The 14,479-nt window shown below is 61.1% G+C and overlaps 1 protein-coding gene across 1 annotated transcript; it reads left to right on the forward strand.

Moving 5' to 3' along the window:
* Positions 1 to 577: 577 nt before the first annotated feature.
* LOC104307207 (tumor necrosis factor ligand superfamily member 10) lies at positions 578 to 7,525 on the forward strand. Its single transcript, XM_009908246.2, has 5 exons — positions 578 to 878; positions 4,789 to 4,935; positions 5,333 to 5,369; positions 5,756 to 5,863; positions 6,662 to 7,525. The coding sequence occupies exons 1-5, from the start codon at positions 648 to 650 to the stop codon at positions 7,111 to 7,113; spliced, it is 975 nt and encodes a 324-aa protein (XP_009906548.2). The 5' UTR covers positions 578 to 647; the 3' UTR covers positions 7,114 to 7,525.
* The last annotated feature ends 6,954 nt before the right edge of the window (positions 7,526 to 14,479 follow it).

The following is a 14,479-nucleotide window of genomic DNA, read 5'->3' on the forward strand; positions in this document are numbered from 1 at the left end:
CCATCCCCAGTCCCAGTGCCTCCATCCCATTCTCATGCCACCATCCCCAGTCCCAGTGCCTCCATCCCATTCTCAGTGCCACCATCCCCAGTCCCAGTGCCTCCATCCCATTCTCATGCCACCATCCCCAGTCCCAGTGCCTCCATCGCATTCCCAGTGCCACCATCCCCAGTCCCAGTGCCTCCATCCCATTCTCAGTGCCACCATCCTCAGTCCCAGTGCCTCCATCCCATTCCCAGTGCCACCATCCCCAGTCCCAGTGCCTCCATCCCATTCTCATGCCACCATCCCCAGTCCCAGTGCCTCCATCGCATTCCCAGTGCCACCATCCCCAGTCCCAGTGCCTCCATCCCATTCTCAGTGCCACCATCCCCAGTCCCAGTGCCTCCATCGCATTCCCAGTGCCACCATCCTCAGTCCCAGTGCCTCCATCCCATTCCCACCACCCCCAATCCCGGTGCCTCCATCCCATGCCTAGTGCCACCCCTCGTCCCCGGTCCCTGTCCCCGTGGTGGGCGGTGCAAAGCGGAGCCCCCGCCCCTCGCCGTCGTCCCCTCCCCCTTGCCCCGCCCCGGGCCGGTGCCCGCCGCCGCCGCGATCGGGCTCCGGTGGTGGGGGGGCAGCGGCAGCCGGGCCGGGCCGGGGCCATGGCCCCGCAGGAGCCCAACGCGGCCGGGCAGCTCCTGCGCTCCGACAGCGGCGGCTCCGAGGTTCCAATGCTACCGGAGGGTCCCGGAGAGCCCGGGCCCGGCGGCGGGGGGCGACGGCGGCGGCGGCACGGGCGGTGCTGGGGCAGCGTGGCCCTGCTGGGGGTCCTGGCGCTGCAGGTGGCGTCCACCACCGGACTCTTCGTCTACTTCTCCATGGCCATCTCTAAGGTGAGACCCCCGAGACTCCCATCCCGCCACCGGGGCACCGGCCCCGGCCCCGGGGCGGAGGCAGCGCCGGGAGTCCCGGGGAGGGCTCTGCCCGCTCCCACCCTGCTCGGTGGGTTTCAGATGTGGAGGTGTGGGGCGATAGGGGGCTTGGAAACCGTCCCCAGGTCCCCTGGGAGCCCGGATCCAGATGTGGAAGTGGGGGGCACTGCTCTGAGCTCTGCCCGGAGCCACCGAGCCAGAGGTGGAGGCGGGGAGGGAGCTGGACCCTGTGCCCAGGTTCCCTGGGAGCTCGGATCCAGATGTGGAGGCGATGGGGAGAGGGGCCACGCACAGACTGTCCCCCAGTTACCCTGGGAGCCTAGGTGCAAATGTGGGGGTGGGACACTGCCCCGAGCTCCGTCTGGAAGCTGCGGATCCAGATGTGGGGGTAGAGGGTCAGGGGTGTGAACGCCGCTCCCGGTCCCCCCCGCCGGGAAGCCAGATGTGGGATGGGGGTGGAGACTGCTCCCGGCGCCGCCCATCCAGATGTGGAGAGAAGGCTCCTTTGTCCTGGGCTCCGCGGGGGGGGGGGCCCTGCTCAGGGGTCCCGGCAGAGGCCAAAGCTTTGGAATGGGCTCCAGGCTCCTTGTTCCTGCTTCATCTCTCCCCCACCCCATCCCACCATCACCATTCCCATCCCATCCTCACTCCACCGACCCCCCCCCCAGATCCTCCTCCCCTCCTTTGTGAGGTGCTGGAAGGGGCCTGGTTGGGCTCCCCCCGACCCCACCCCAGCAGCTCCTGGGTGCTTGCTCCCTCTTTATCATCCCAAATAGCCACACTGGGATCCAGCCATTCCCACTGTGTCAAACCAGACCCAAACTGGGATGGGCCTGATCCTGCTTACAGTTTCCCCACCCACACACTCCTCTCCTGCCCCAGAAGCTGACTCAGGCCTCCCAAGGAAGGGCAGAAGACCAAACTGGAGGGACCTTGGCCATGGGAAGAGGGAATCTGAGATTCTCCAGGCAGCTCTGTGGTGGTGCCACCAAGAAAACAGAGTCCTGTGGTGCTGAGCATCCCACAACCCCAGCACAGAACTGGGGGAGGCCAAGGGAGAAGTGCTGCTCTGAGGTGTGATGCCATGGAGAGCATCCTCCAGCCCTCCCTGGACTTTGTTTCTATCCCTGATCTCATGTGGATGGGATTGAGGAGGGGGCTGGGAGTGCCACAGGAAGGAGCAGACCACTGAGAGTGATCCCTCAGGCCTGGCTTCAGAGGGTGGGCACTGGTTTATGGTTAGAAAAGACCTCTAAGATCATGGAGTCCAACCATGAACCCAGCACTGCCAGGTCAGTACCACAGCACCACATCTCCACAGCTCTGAAGTCCCTCCAGGGATGGGGACTCCAGCACTGCCCTGGGCAGCCTGGGAAGGGCCTTGACAACCCTTAAGGGCAAGAAATCATTCTTCATGTCCAAACTAAACATCCCCTGGGGCAGCTTGAGGCTATTTCCTTCTGCCCTGGCACTTGTTCCTTGGGAGAAGAAACTGACCCTCACTTGGCTCCTTCCAGGGAGCTGTAGAGAGCCAGAAGGTCTTCCCCCTCAGCCTCCTTTCACTCCAGGCTGAACAACCCCAGATCTCTCATCTGCTCCTCACCAGCCCTGTTCTCCAGACCCTTCTCCAGCTTTGTTGCCCTTCTCTGGACCTGCTGCAGCCCCTCACTGTCCTTCATGGAGTGAGTGATCCAAACCTGAACCCAGCATTTGAGATGTGTCCTGGGAGGATGATCCCTGTCCTGCTCCTGCTGGCCACTCTATCGCTGATCCAAGCCAGGATGGTGCCACAGGGAAGGTGCCACCACCTTAGTGGGACCAGGCAGAGGAGGGCTGAGCCTGCTGACACTGGCACACACCATCATTTGTGCCCCCAGCAGCCTGGGGGAGCTGCCCACACTGGCACTTGCCCTGCCCCAGCACGCACCGGTGTGGTGGAGCCTCACACCTCAGTGCCAGGGGATTTACTGGCCCCAGGCTTCCACCTACCCAGGCAAGCAGGTCCTAGCAAGGAGAACCCAGCCCAGGACAACACTGCTGGGCTGTGATCAACCATCCCCAGCCATGAGGGCCACCACCTCAAGCCCTGTGTCCCAACTGCCAACCCATCTCCTAGGCACCATGCTGGTCCAGCTGGCCAGTGCTAGAGCAAAGAGCACAAAGAAACCACCAAACACTCTTGATCTGACCTCCTGGAGCCTTGCTGCTGATATTGACCCCAGCTGTGAGGACAGGCTGCTGCTGGGCACAGTGGGTGCCCAAAACTGGGACTGTGGCTGGTGGGTGAGTCTGGTGAGGGCTTGAAGCAAGCAGGGACATGGGTGAAGTGCAGGGAGCTGGAGGTGGCCAAGCCCAGGGTGAAGATGTGGTTGAGCCCTTGCTGACAGTATGACCAAGCCCCAGGTGATGATGGGACCGAGGCAAAGGACCCCTGAGTCCTGTCCTGGGATCTGGGAACAGCCAAGGTGGTAAAGGTGGGATGGTCAAGGTGGCCAAGCTCACTCCCAGCTCCTGGCACACCAATGTTAGGACAGCTGTCCCATCTGTGCCTCAGTTCCCCCCAAGGTGTGCTGAGCCCCTGCACCCAGCCATGCCTGTCCCTCACAGTGACACCAGAGCTAGAGCAGAGCTGGGTCACTCCAAGAGAGCTCAGGAAGGGGCAGCTCCACATGGAGTGAGGCTTCCCAGCCTAACCCACCAGCCAGCAAAGGCTGGAAAACATCTGAGATCCCCCAGGCTGATGCAGCACTGCTTGGGGACCCATCTGGCCAGCAGAGCTCAGCAGCTGGAGGGGCAGAACTTCAGGAGAACTTGTTGTGCAACCTCGGGTTAGCTCAGCAGCACTGGGGAAGCACAAAGAGCGTGGACCAGGCTGCCTGGGCACGTCCAGCCTGCAGCTGCAGCTCTGAACAAGCCTGGGAGGGCTACCACTTCCCCAGGAGCCTCAGAGGATCACTTTGGGTGGAAGAGAGCTGTCAGATCATCAATCCTACCCTTATCCCAGCACTGTCACCACCAAACCATGTCCCTCAACATCACACATTCACGCCTTTGAAACCCCTCCAGGAATGGGGGCTCCACCACTCCAGTCTGGGCCAGGCATTGACAACCCTCAAGGGTAAGAAGTTGTTCCTCATGGCCAACCTAAACCTCCCCTGGGGCAGCTTGAGGCAGTTCCCCCTTGTCCTATCAACTTGCTGAAAGCCAAGGCTGGAGTTAGCTCCTTGAGGAGCCTCATGCTCCCAGGGAATGAGGTGAAGGAGATGGAGAGTGGGAAATCTGAGCTCTCACCTGGTGCTCTGCAGCTTTGTGAGGGTCTCTTGCCTCCTCTTCCTGCTTGGCACTAGGACTCCGTGAAGGAAGCTGTCACACTTCCAGAGCAGCTGGGATGAGCCAGACTAGCTTCTGCCAGGGATGACAGGAGGACAGGATAAGATTTAACCTCTCCAATACCCAGCACCAGATTCATGACAGACCTTGACATCCACCCAGTCTCCTGCCACCTGCCTCCAGCCACCAGCTCAGGAGACACAGAGTTTGCATCCCAGCAGTACCACCTGCTCAGTCCCAGCATGGTGGGGATTGGAAGGGACCTCTGGAGATCATCCAGAGGCCCATAAAGCAGGACCACCCACAGCAGCTTGCCCAGGATCACAATGCCCAGCTGGCTTTGGAAGCTCTCCAGTGAAGGAGACTCCACAATTCCTCTGGGCAGCCTGCTCCAGGGCTCCAGCACCAAAGAAGTTTCTCCTTATTTTGTCCCACAAGCCAGCTCTGGGATCAGGGCAGCTCAGGGTTGTTTATCCACCCCATGATGTGATCATCTCCTTCCAGCCCCCACTGCCTGCCCAGTTTGATGTTTGTGTTCCAGCTCAAGGCTCAGGCTCCAGGAAGCGTGGAGGAGCTGCGGTGCCTGCAGGTCCTCAACCAGCAGCAGGAGGGCTCCAGCCTGGAGGAGCTCATCACCAATAAGTCCTGCCTCAAGCTGGCCAACACCATCAAAGCCTACGTGGCCACGGTGAGCTAGGACCCAGCAGCTTCGAGGGAGGATGGGACAGCTGAGGGGAGAGCTGGGTGGGGAGACACCAGAGCGGGTTGCCCAGGGAGGTCACGGATGCCCCCTCCCTGGAGGAGTTCAAGGCCAGGTTGGATGAGGCTTTGAGCAACCTGGGCATCCCAGGGTGTTGGAACTAGATGGGGGCTTCCAACCCAGAGCATGCTGTGAATGCGCTGACCTCCAGCTGCAAGGATGGGTTGAGAGGGGGCGGAAGAGTGGGGCTGGACACCGGGCGGCGAGAAGCGGATGGCCCTCGCAGGTCAAGGTGGTGGAGGCCTGGGAGAGCCAAGAGGGGCTGGGCTGCGGGGCTCTCCCCTTCCCCCGGTAACCACGGGCCTGTTCCTCTCCGGTGGCCCAGGTGACGGAGACCGCTGTCCGCAGGAGCGCGCTGAAGGGTGAGTGCCCCACGGCCACGTGCGGCCGGCTCGGCGTGGGGCCCGCGCTGCCAGCGGGCTGGGGAGGGGCTGCTCACTCCCAGGGCAAACTCCACCGGCAGTGGGGCTGGGAGCTGGGGCGGGAGGGCAGGGACTGTCCCACCAGGCAGGTGAAGGGCACGTGTCCCATGGGAAGGGGTCGGAGGGACAGCCCCGTCCGTCCGCGCCGGGGCGGCAGGGTTCAGCTCAGAGGTCTGGGTAATGATTGACCAGGCACTGCCACCCTCCCTGAGGGGCCAGCGAGACATTCCCTGCCCTGCTTGCCCAGGCAGGACCTGCTCTGCCAGAGTGGGCCAGCTGTCCCCACGCTCACTCTCCTCTCCAGCCCTGTGCCCCTTTCCTTGCAGAAGCCCAGAGGAGCTACCTGAACATCTCAGAGGGGCAGGTTCCTCCTAAAGCAGCTGGCAAGCCCTCGGCACATCTCACCCTCCGCCCACAGAGCCTGGCCCGGGACGGTGAGTGGGCACTGGGGGGGTTTCTGAGGTGGGAACAGGGCAAGGATGTCACCTGACGGGGAGGGCACCAGGGTAGGATCATAGAATCACACAGGGTTGGGAGACATCTAGTCCAACCCCTTGCCAGGGGCAGGCACACCTTCTACAAGACCAGGGTGCTCAACATACCTTGAAGGTGGGGAGATGTTTCTCCTATCTAGCCCAAGACCACCTTCTTCACCCCTCCAAGCTGGGGAGATGTTTCTCCTATCTAGCCCAAGACCACCTTCTTGACCCCTCCAAGCTGGGGAGATGTTTCTCCTATCTAGCCCAAGACCACCTTCTTGACCCCTCCAAGCTGGGGAGATGTTTCTCCTATCTAGCCCAAGACCACCTTCTTGACCCCTCCAAGCTGGGGAGATGTTTCTCCTATCTAGCCCAAGACCACCTTCTTCACCCCTCCAAGCTGGGGAGATGTTTCTCCTATCTAGCCCAAGACCACCTTCTTCACTCCTCCAAGCCGAGGAGATGTTTCTCCTATCTAGCCCAAGACCACCACCTTCACCTCTCCGAGCCAGGGAGATATTTCTCCTTCACCCCTCCGAGCCAGGGAGATGTTCTTCCTATCTAGCCCAAGACCACCTTCTTCCCCCCTCCGAGCCGGGGAGATGTTTCTCCTCCGCCCCTCCGAGCCGGGGAGATGCTTCTCCTGACCGGCCGGAGCCGGGTGAGGGCGGGAGGGAGCCGGAGCCTCCCGCTGCCGTTGCGGCGCCGCGGCCGGCGGCCGCCCTGCCCTGCACGACCTCTGCTTGCGCGCAGGGGGCTCGGGGCGCTTCGGGAACCTGTCGCAGTCGTGCCGGCACGCCATCGCCCGCTGGGAGCACAGCACCATCCACTGCCACCTGCAGAACCTCACCTACCGGGACGGGCGGCTGCGGGTCAACCAGCCGGGCAAGTACTACGTCTACTCCCAGATCTACTTCCGATACCCCGGCGAGGGGGCCGCCGGCGCCCCCCCGCACCTCTCCGCCCCGCAGCTGGTGCAGTGCATCAACTGGAAGACGTCCTACAGCCAGCCCATCCTCCTGCTCAAAGGGGTGGGCACCAAGTGCTGGGCTCCCGAGGCCAACTACGGCCTCCACGCTCTGTACCAAGGGGGACTCTTCGAGCTGAAGGCCGGGGACGAGCTCTTCGTCTCCGTCTCCTCCTTGTCCATCGACTACAACGACGCGGCCGCCAGCTACTTCGGGGCCTTCAGGCTCGACCTGTGAGGGCCGCCTCCCACCTCCCTGCTGCTCCTGCCCAGCCAGGGTTCTCCTGAGGAAGCAGCTTCTTGGAACAGGACGACAGCGAGATGCTCGTCGAGGTCGTGAGAGGACGCTCATGGAGGAACCTGGCACAGGGCTGCTCCCCTGCGGGTGTTGTCCCTTGAGGAGAAGGGCAAGCTGGAGGAGAGGGCAAGGGCTGGTTGCCTGCAGATGCCACACAGATGCACACAGGGTCCCACCATCCAGCCAGGAGGAAGCACATGAACCAGGAAGGGTCTCCAAGAACCTACGGGAGATACAGACATGGGGGCAGCATCACTTCCCCGCCTCCCTGCTGGGCACCAAACAGCTCCCTGCCGCAGGAGAAGCACCAGGAGCCCACCTGCAGCCACAGCACCACGTGTCACCGCAGCAGGGTGGCCCTCTGCAGCTCTGACCCTAGGTCTGGCAGGCCTGGCCAGGCTGTGGGTGCCGGAGGTCTCCAAGCTGGGGGCGCTGGGTCAGCAGCGGGGGTGGCACGGCGCTGGCATCCTTGGGGCAAACTGCCAGGGGACGAGGCAGGTCCGGTTCTGGGAAGCAGCGAAGGAGTTTCGGTTCAGTGGGAAGCTGGAGGGATGCCAGCACCCAGGAGGTCAAAGAGCAGGGCCGTGGTGGCGGAGCAGTCCCCAGCCCGAGCCGCCGCACCCAGGCACGCGCCCCAGAGGAGCCTCCTGCCCCAGCGCAGCTGCGCAGGAGCAGCCAGCCAGGGGCTCACCACCCCCACCTCCCCTTTCCTTCTGACCCAGCATCTCCTTCCTTGGGGGTTTGTGGTCCTCCCAGCCCCACTGGAGCACCCCCTGGCTCCCATCTCCAGCCCCACCGATGGTCACCCTGCAGGCTTTCAGCCCAGGGGTGGATCCCGCTAGGAGCAGGACGGGGCCCAGGAGCCAGCCCAACCCAGGGACACTGAAGGCTACAGTGGACACAGAAGGTGGGTTCAAGGTGGGCAGGCTGCCTTGGTGCATGTGGTGGCCACAGCCCCTTTGTAGTTACCTGTGCCCTTCCTGGATGTCCAGAGGCTGCCGGTGGGTATGGACAGACAGCAGGACAGGCTCCCATGGAGGATGTGGGCACAGCTGGCACAGCTGCTGGGGGGTCTCAGCCCTGGTTTCAATAAAGCCTCTACTCCAGCATGGGTCCTGCACATCTGCCTCGGCATCTGGGGCTTGGAGAAGCCTTGGTGCTCTGCAAACTGGACATGTGGAGGTCCAGGCTGGTTCCCCTGCTCTGGGGACCCCTACTCTGGGCACCCCTACTCTGTCCCCTTTGTACCCTGCAAGGGGGGCAGAGTGAGGGGCAGCTTCCCTTCAGCTGTTTCCAGTGTCCCCACCTCTCCTGCCACCCCAGTGACACTGGTGGTGCTGCTGGTGGCACTGGAGCAGCCTGGGTGTGATGCCAGAGCTCCTGGGTACGATGCCAGAGCTTCTGGTTGTGATTCCAGACCTTCCTGGTGCGATGCCAGAGCTTCTGGTGCCAAGGTAGCCTCCAGGAAGGAGCTGCTGTGGTTCCCGGGAGCTCTCCTGGCCCCAAGAGCTGCAGATGGAGCCCAGTGAAGGCCACAGGCAGTAACCAGGTCCTGCCTCACCTTGCCTCACCCAGGTCCCACAGGGTTCCCCCACCACCTCCCCTCACATAGACACCCAGGGCATTTCCAGGGAAGCATGCTCCTGACTCCTAGCCTGGTGCCTGGAGAGGAATCTCCCCTGGGACCAGGGGCAGCTCCATTGCAAGCTCCACCACCAGGACCTGAGCTTGGCCCCACTCCTCCTCCTCCCCTCTGCTCTCAGGGCTACATCCTGCCCAGCTGCTCCCAGAGGTCCCAGCACTGCTCCTGCTCTCTCCACTTTGGGGTTGCCAAGCCCAGCTGAAGGCATGGCCAAATCCCAGGGTGCTAAGCTGGGCTTGTTCCTCACCCCACCATGGCCAGGCTGGGGTTGCTCCTTGGTCCCACCATCCATCCCACAGCTTCCCAGGCCTGAGTCCCCTCTCTGCACCCTTGGCTAGGAGCCAGTGCCCCTCAGCAGCCTCTACCTCCTGCACCCTCTAGCTCTAGAATCCCTCTCAAGGGACAAGAAGTGGCCTCATCACCTTGCACCAGCCCCAAACACGTGGGGCAGTTTTCCCAGCTCATCCCAAGCCTCCCAGCTGGAGAGCTCTGGGATCACCGTCCTGCTGGAGTAGCATGGCTGCCCCCCACTTCAGGCAGGGTTGCAGGGGTTCTGCTCCCCCTCCAGGCCACTCCAACCTTGGCTGAGGTTCCACAGCCCCATGGAGGGGACCAAGAACACCACCAATCCAACCCAAGAACATGGAGGCCCTCCATGATACCACTCAGCAATGACCCCCAACACGCTGGGCCCCACAAAGCCTTCCCTTCCCAGACCACCTTGGAAATGATCCCTTTTTAATTCCACTGCTGGTTGTCCTTCCTCCTCTTTTCTCCACCCCTTTGGCAACCAGCAATGAGAACCAGGCTCCCCAGATCCCAGCTCATCCCAGCTCTTTGGCAGCAGCTGTGGGAGCTCAGGGTGGAATTGGACAACCTGGAGGTGCAGGGACCAGAGCAGATGGTTCAAAGTTGGTCTTTGAGAGGATCCCTCTTTAATTCCACTGCTGCTTGTTCCTCCTCCTGCTTTTTCAAGCCCTGTGGTGACCAGCAATGAGAAGCAGGCTCCCCAGATCCCAGCTCATCCCAGCTCTTTGGCAGCAGCCGTGGGAGCTGGGGGTGGAATCGGACAGCCTGGAGCAGAGATGGCTCCAAGTTTGCCTTTGAAGCAGAGTTCACAGCAGCCCCGGGGTGGCGGAGCGGGGCGGAGGCTGCCGCTGGCCACGCAGAGGCAGGAGGTGGTGGGCTGCAGGTAGAGCAGCTCCTGGCGTGAGCTGGAGGAGCCAGGCTCGGTGCCAGCCGGGCTCTGCTTTCCTGGAAGGGAGAAGACTCGTGGGTGGATGTGTTTGGAGAAGACAAACCCCACCAGCTCCAGGCCCAGGGCCAAGTCTGGCGAGAGCCAAGCGGCACCAGGAGAGGAGACGCAGGATGGGGAGGGGGGGAAGGGTTGGCAGGCTGGCAGGGGGCTCTCAAGGTCCCAGCTGCAGCTTCTGCAGGTTGAAGTTGAAGCAGCAGCAAGCGTGGCTGGAGCCAAAGCCCCGGGGTGCCCATGGAGCCAGGCCCAGGAGAAGCTCCTGCTCCAGCACATCCCAGCCCAGCCCTGCAGGAATGTCTCCGCTTTCGTTCCCACGGGCACGGGGGTGGATCCAGGGCCGGGGCCTCCACCACATCTCAGGGCACTGTAGGAACCTGCAGCAGCAAAGCTCACAGAAGAAGCTTTTGTCCACCAAGGCCTCCCCCAGGGTGGATTTCTGGTGGCACAGACACCACCCAGGCAAAGACCCTGAGCCACCCGCTGCCACCTCTTCCCTTGGAGACATCCCAAACCCAGCTGGCCATTGTGATCCCGGGCAAGCTGCTGTGGGCAGCACTGCTTTGGACTGGATGACCTCCAGAGGTCCCTTCCAACCTGGGAAGGCTGCACCTCAGAGCCCTGTGTGTCTGAACACGGCACCTTTGGCACGAGCGGGTCCCACACCCTCCCCGTGACCTCACTCATTGGCTGCCTGCGGAGGTTGCTTTGCTCTGCTGAGATTTCTTCCTGCAGCTGCTGGGTTGCTGCCCTGCCTGGAGGAACCTGTGGCTTCAGGGAAGAGGATCAGAGCTCAGCCTGGCTGCCAGCAACCAAAGTGTTCAGCAAATGTTTGCTTTTCCCATGCCAAGGCAGCGTGGGGTAGCCTGAAGGCTCCAGGGCTGCCTGGAGGCTGCCAGCCCCACCTCCATCAAACACAGAATCACCTGGTTGGAAGAGACCTGCAGAGCACAGAGCCATAGAGTTGTTTGGGTTGGAAAAGACCTCTAAGATTGAGTCCAACCATCAGCACCATGGCCATTAAACCCTGTCCCCATGTGCCACATCCACACCTTTCTCGAACCCCTCCAGGGATGGTGACTCCACCACAGCCCTGGGCAGCCTGCTCCAATCATGAAGTCCAACCTAACATCTCCCTGTGCACACCTCACAGGCCTAAGGTCCTCATCCAGATGCATTTTAAACATCTCCAGGGATGGAGACTCCACCACAGCCCTGGGCTGCCAGGGCCAGTGCCTGATGACCCTTTCAATCAAGGAGTTGTTCCTCATGTCCAACCTGAGTCTCCACTGGTGCAACCTGAGGGAGTTTCCTCTTGTTCTATTACTTGTCCCTTGGGAGGAGAGTCCATCCCCAAGCCAGCTCCAACCTCCTTTCAGGGAGCTGTAGAAAGCCAGGTCTCCCCTCAGCTTCCTTGTCTCCATGCTGAACAAGCCCAGGTCCCTCAGAACACATCAAAACCAACTCCAAAGGACCCCAAACCGAAAGCTCCAGCTCCTGAGAGCCTCATCCCTGCCAGGTGCCACCTGGTGGCCTCTCCTCCCGCTGTGAAAGCAGCGGTGGTGGGGTGGAGAAGTGGGGGTGGGACACGACTGCCCCTCTAATAAACATTTCCAGGTTGACCTCATCTCACTGGCTGGGTCACACACAGCTTCCTTGTAGTGCCTGCCAAGGGGCCTTCTTATCTCCACTCTCTGCTCCCAGCCAGCCAAGGGCGTTCACAGCCCCAACTGGACTGCCCTTTGTCTCCAAGAACATTCCAGGGATGAAGTCTCCTCTTTTGTCCTCCTCCCACCCCTCCTCCTCTTGTTAACCAGCTCATCACTGCCTCCCAGCTCTTTGTTCCTCCAAACAGGACTTTGTTTTACTCCAAGCTCGGGAGAAGTTCAGGGTGGGAAGGAGGAAATCCACCCTCAGAACCAAGTCACCACCCCAGGAAGCCTTGGCTTGGGATGTTGTAAATCAGGGCAGTGAGCTGAGGGCTGGGACCTCACTGGGGCACGGAGACAGCCTGCACCACTCTGCCCTGGGGACACCTCCCTGGCCACCCCAGCTCTCCACCAAGCCTTGGAGCCCTTCACTGCCAAGCAAAACAGCACAGCTAAGGAGAGCAACTGGTGAGGGTGGTGAGGCACTGGAATGGGTTGCCCAGAGAAGTTGTAGACACCTCACCCCTGGAAGCATTGAAGACCAGGTTGGATGAAGCCTTAACCTGATCTGATGGGAGCTGTCCCTGCCTGTGGCAGCGGGGTTGGAAGGTCCCTTCCAACTCAAACCATTCCTTATGCCATGACACTGGCAGGGTGGAAAGGGATGGTGTTGGACATCATGCATGGACAGAGAAGATGAGGTGAGCAGCAGAGTGGAGGTGAGAGCCCACTGGCCCCACACCTCATGGAAACCCAGGCTGGTTTGGGTGGGAAGGGACCTGCAAAGCTCATCCAGCCCAACCCCCCTGCAGTCAGCAGGGACCTCTGCAACTAGAGCAGGCTGCTCAGAGCCACAGCCAACCTGCCCTGCAATGGTGCCAGGCATGGGACATCTCCCACCTCTCAGGGCACCCTGGGCCAGGCTCTCACCACCCTCAGTGTCAAACACTTCCTCCTCTCCAGTCTGAATCTCCTTCTTTAAGTTCAAACCATCACTCCTTGTCCTGTCACAACAGGCCCTGTTAAAAGGCTGTCCCCAGCTTTCTGGACAATCCCCTGAAGTCCTGGAAGGCCACCAGAAGGTGTCCCTGGAGCCTTCTCTTCCCCAGGCTGAACACCCCCAACTCTCTCAGCCTCACACTGGGCTGTGGGAAGCACCAAGTCAAGGACCCAACTCCCATCTGCCCTCCAGGAGGCCAATGGCTAGAGCAGGGTCCCCAGTGACACACCTCAGACAGATGGGACTTTACCACCCCCTCCTGGGGGGGTCTCTGCCCTTTTCTGGGTGGGGGTAAAGAGGAAAGTGCCCCACAGCCACCTCCTCACACAGAGCATCACCCCTGGAGTGTGGAGGTCTCAGGAATGGATGGAAAAGGCACTTGCAGGAGCATCAACCCCAGGCTTATCTCTGGCTGCTCAACCCCCAGGCGAGGAGATGACAGCCTGGGTGGCCTCCATCGACCCTCCATCCATCAACCCTCCTGCGGCCAGGCTCCAGCTGGGACTTACTCAACCAGCTGCTCGCTGGAGAGAAACCCCCGGGCTCCTCCTGCAGTCACTCTGAAGGTAAAACACCAGGAAAAGCAAGAGCAGGACAACGGCAAAACCCCCACACAGCAGCTTGAGCTGACCCAGGCAGGGGAGACCTCCCCTTCCCAGCCCCTGGAGACATCCTTCCAGTTAAACTGGAGCATGGGCTGTGCCCTGCACCCAGGTTCTGAGGGAACTTGGGTTTGTAGGAACCTAATAAAAGCAAAGAGCTCCCTGCTCCAAGGAGACAGCTCATGGACCTCCTGCTCCAAGGACACACCAGTTCCCCCCCTGGAAAGCAGGAGCCTCCAGAGCCCCCAGCTCCCTGGGCAAGGCACTGATCCCAGTCAGGAGTTACCAATCCATGCCCACATCACCCTCACACCCTGGGCACAGCAGGTCACTGACACAACAGAGGCCAACAGGTGGTTCTGCTCCACAGAAGGAGCAGGAGAAGGGTGGAAATGGAAGGGAAGGGAATGGGGAGGGAATGGGGAGGGAATGGAAAGGGGATGGAAAGGGGATGGAAAGGGGATGGAAAGGGGATGGAAAGGGGATGGAAAGGGGATGGAAAGGGGATGGAAAGGGGATGGAAAGGGGATGGAACAGAACAGAATTAACCAGGTTGGAAGAGACCTTTGAGATCATCGAGTCCAACCTACCATCCAACACCATCTAATCAACCAAACCATGGCACCAAGCACCCCATCCAGTCTCTGGACACCTCCAGGGATGGTGACTCCACCACCTCCCTGGGCAGCACATCCCACGGGGCAATCATCTGCCTGTGAGCGACACCACGATGAACATCACCAGCCTCCAAAAGCAGTGTTCTACCTCCTCAACTCCAGTAAACAGTCACAGCTTTATTGACAGGAAAATAATTGGCTAAGATCTGGGGCAGGGACTCGAGGAGCACAGAGGTGGAGCAGGTCCCCCCTGGTCTGGAAGGGTTTTATTGCATAGTTGTGGGCCAGAGGAGCCGGAGCGGCGTCCATCCCCCGCAGCGGGATCCAGGCCTGAGGAGAGGAGCAGGGACCAGCACAGGCATCCATGAAAGCATCCTGGGCATGGGGCTCTCCAGTGGGACATCCTGGGCCACCTAAGACACTGCTGGAGGAGGAAGAGGTCACTTGTGCAACATCCACGGCGAGGGCGGGCAAGGCAGGGCAATAACTTAGGGCTGGGTTGTTGGTGGCATCTCAATCACATGCTGGGGGCAACTCAAGAAGA

Source organism: Dryobates pubescens, chromosome 18 (assembly GCF_014839835.1).
Source record: "Dryobates pubescens isolate bDryPub1 chromosome 18, bDryPub1.pri, whole genome shotgun sequence".
Taxonomy (NCBI): Eukaryota; Metazoa; Chordata; class Aves; order Piciformes; family Picidae; genus Dryobates; species Dryobates pubescens.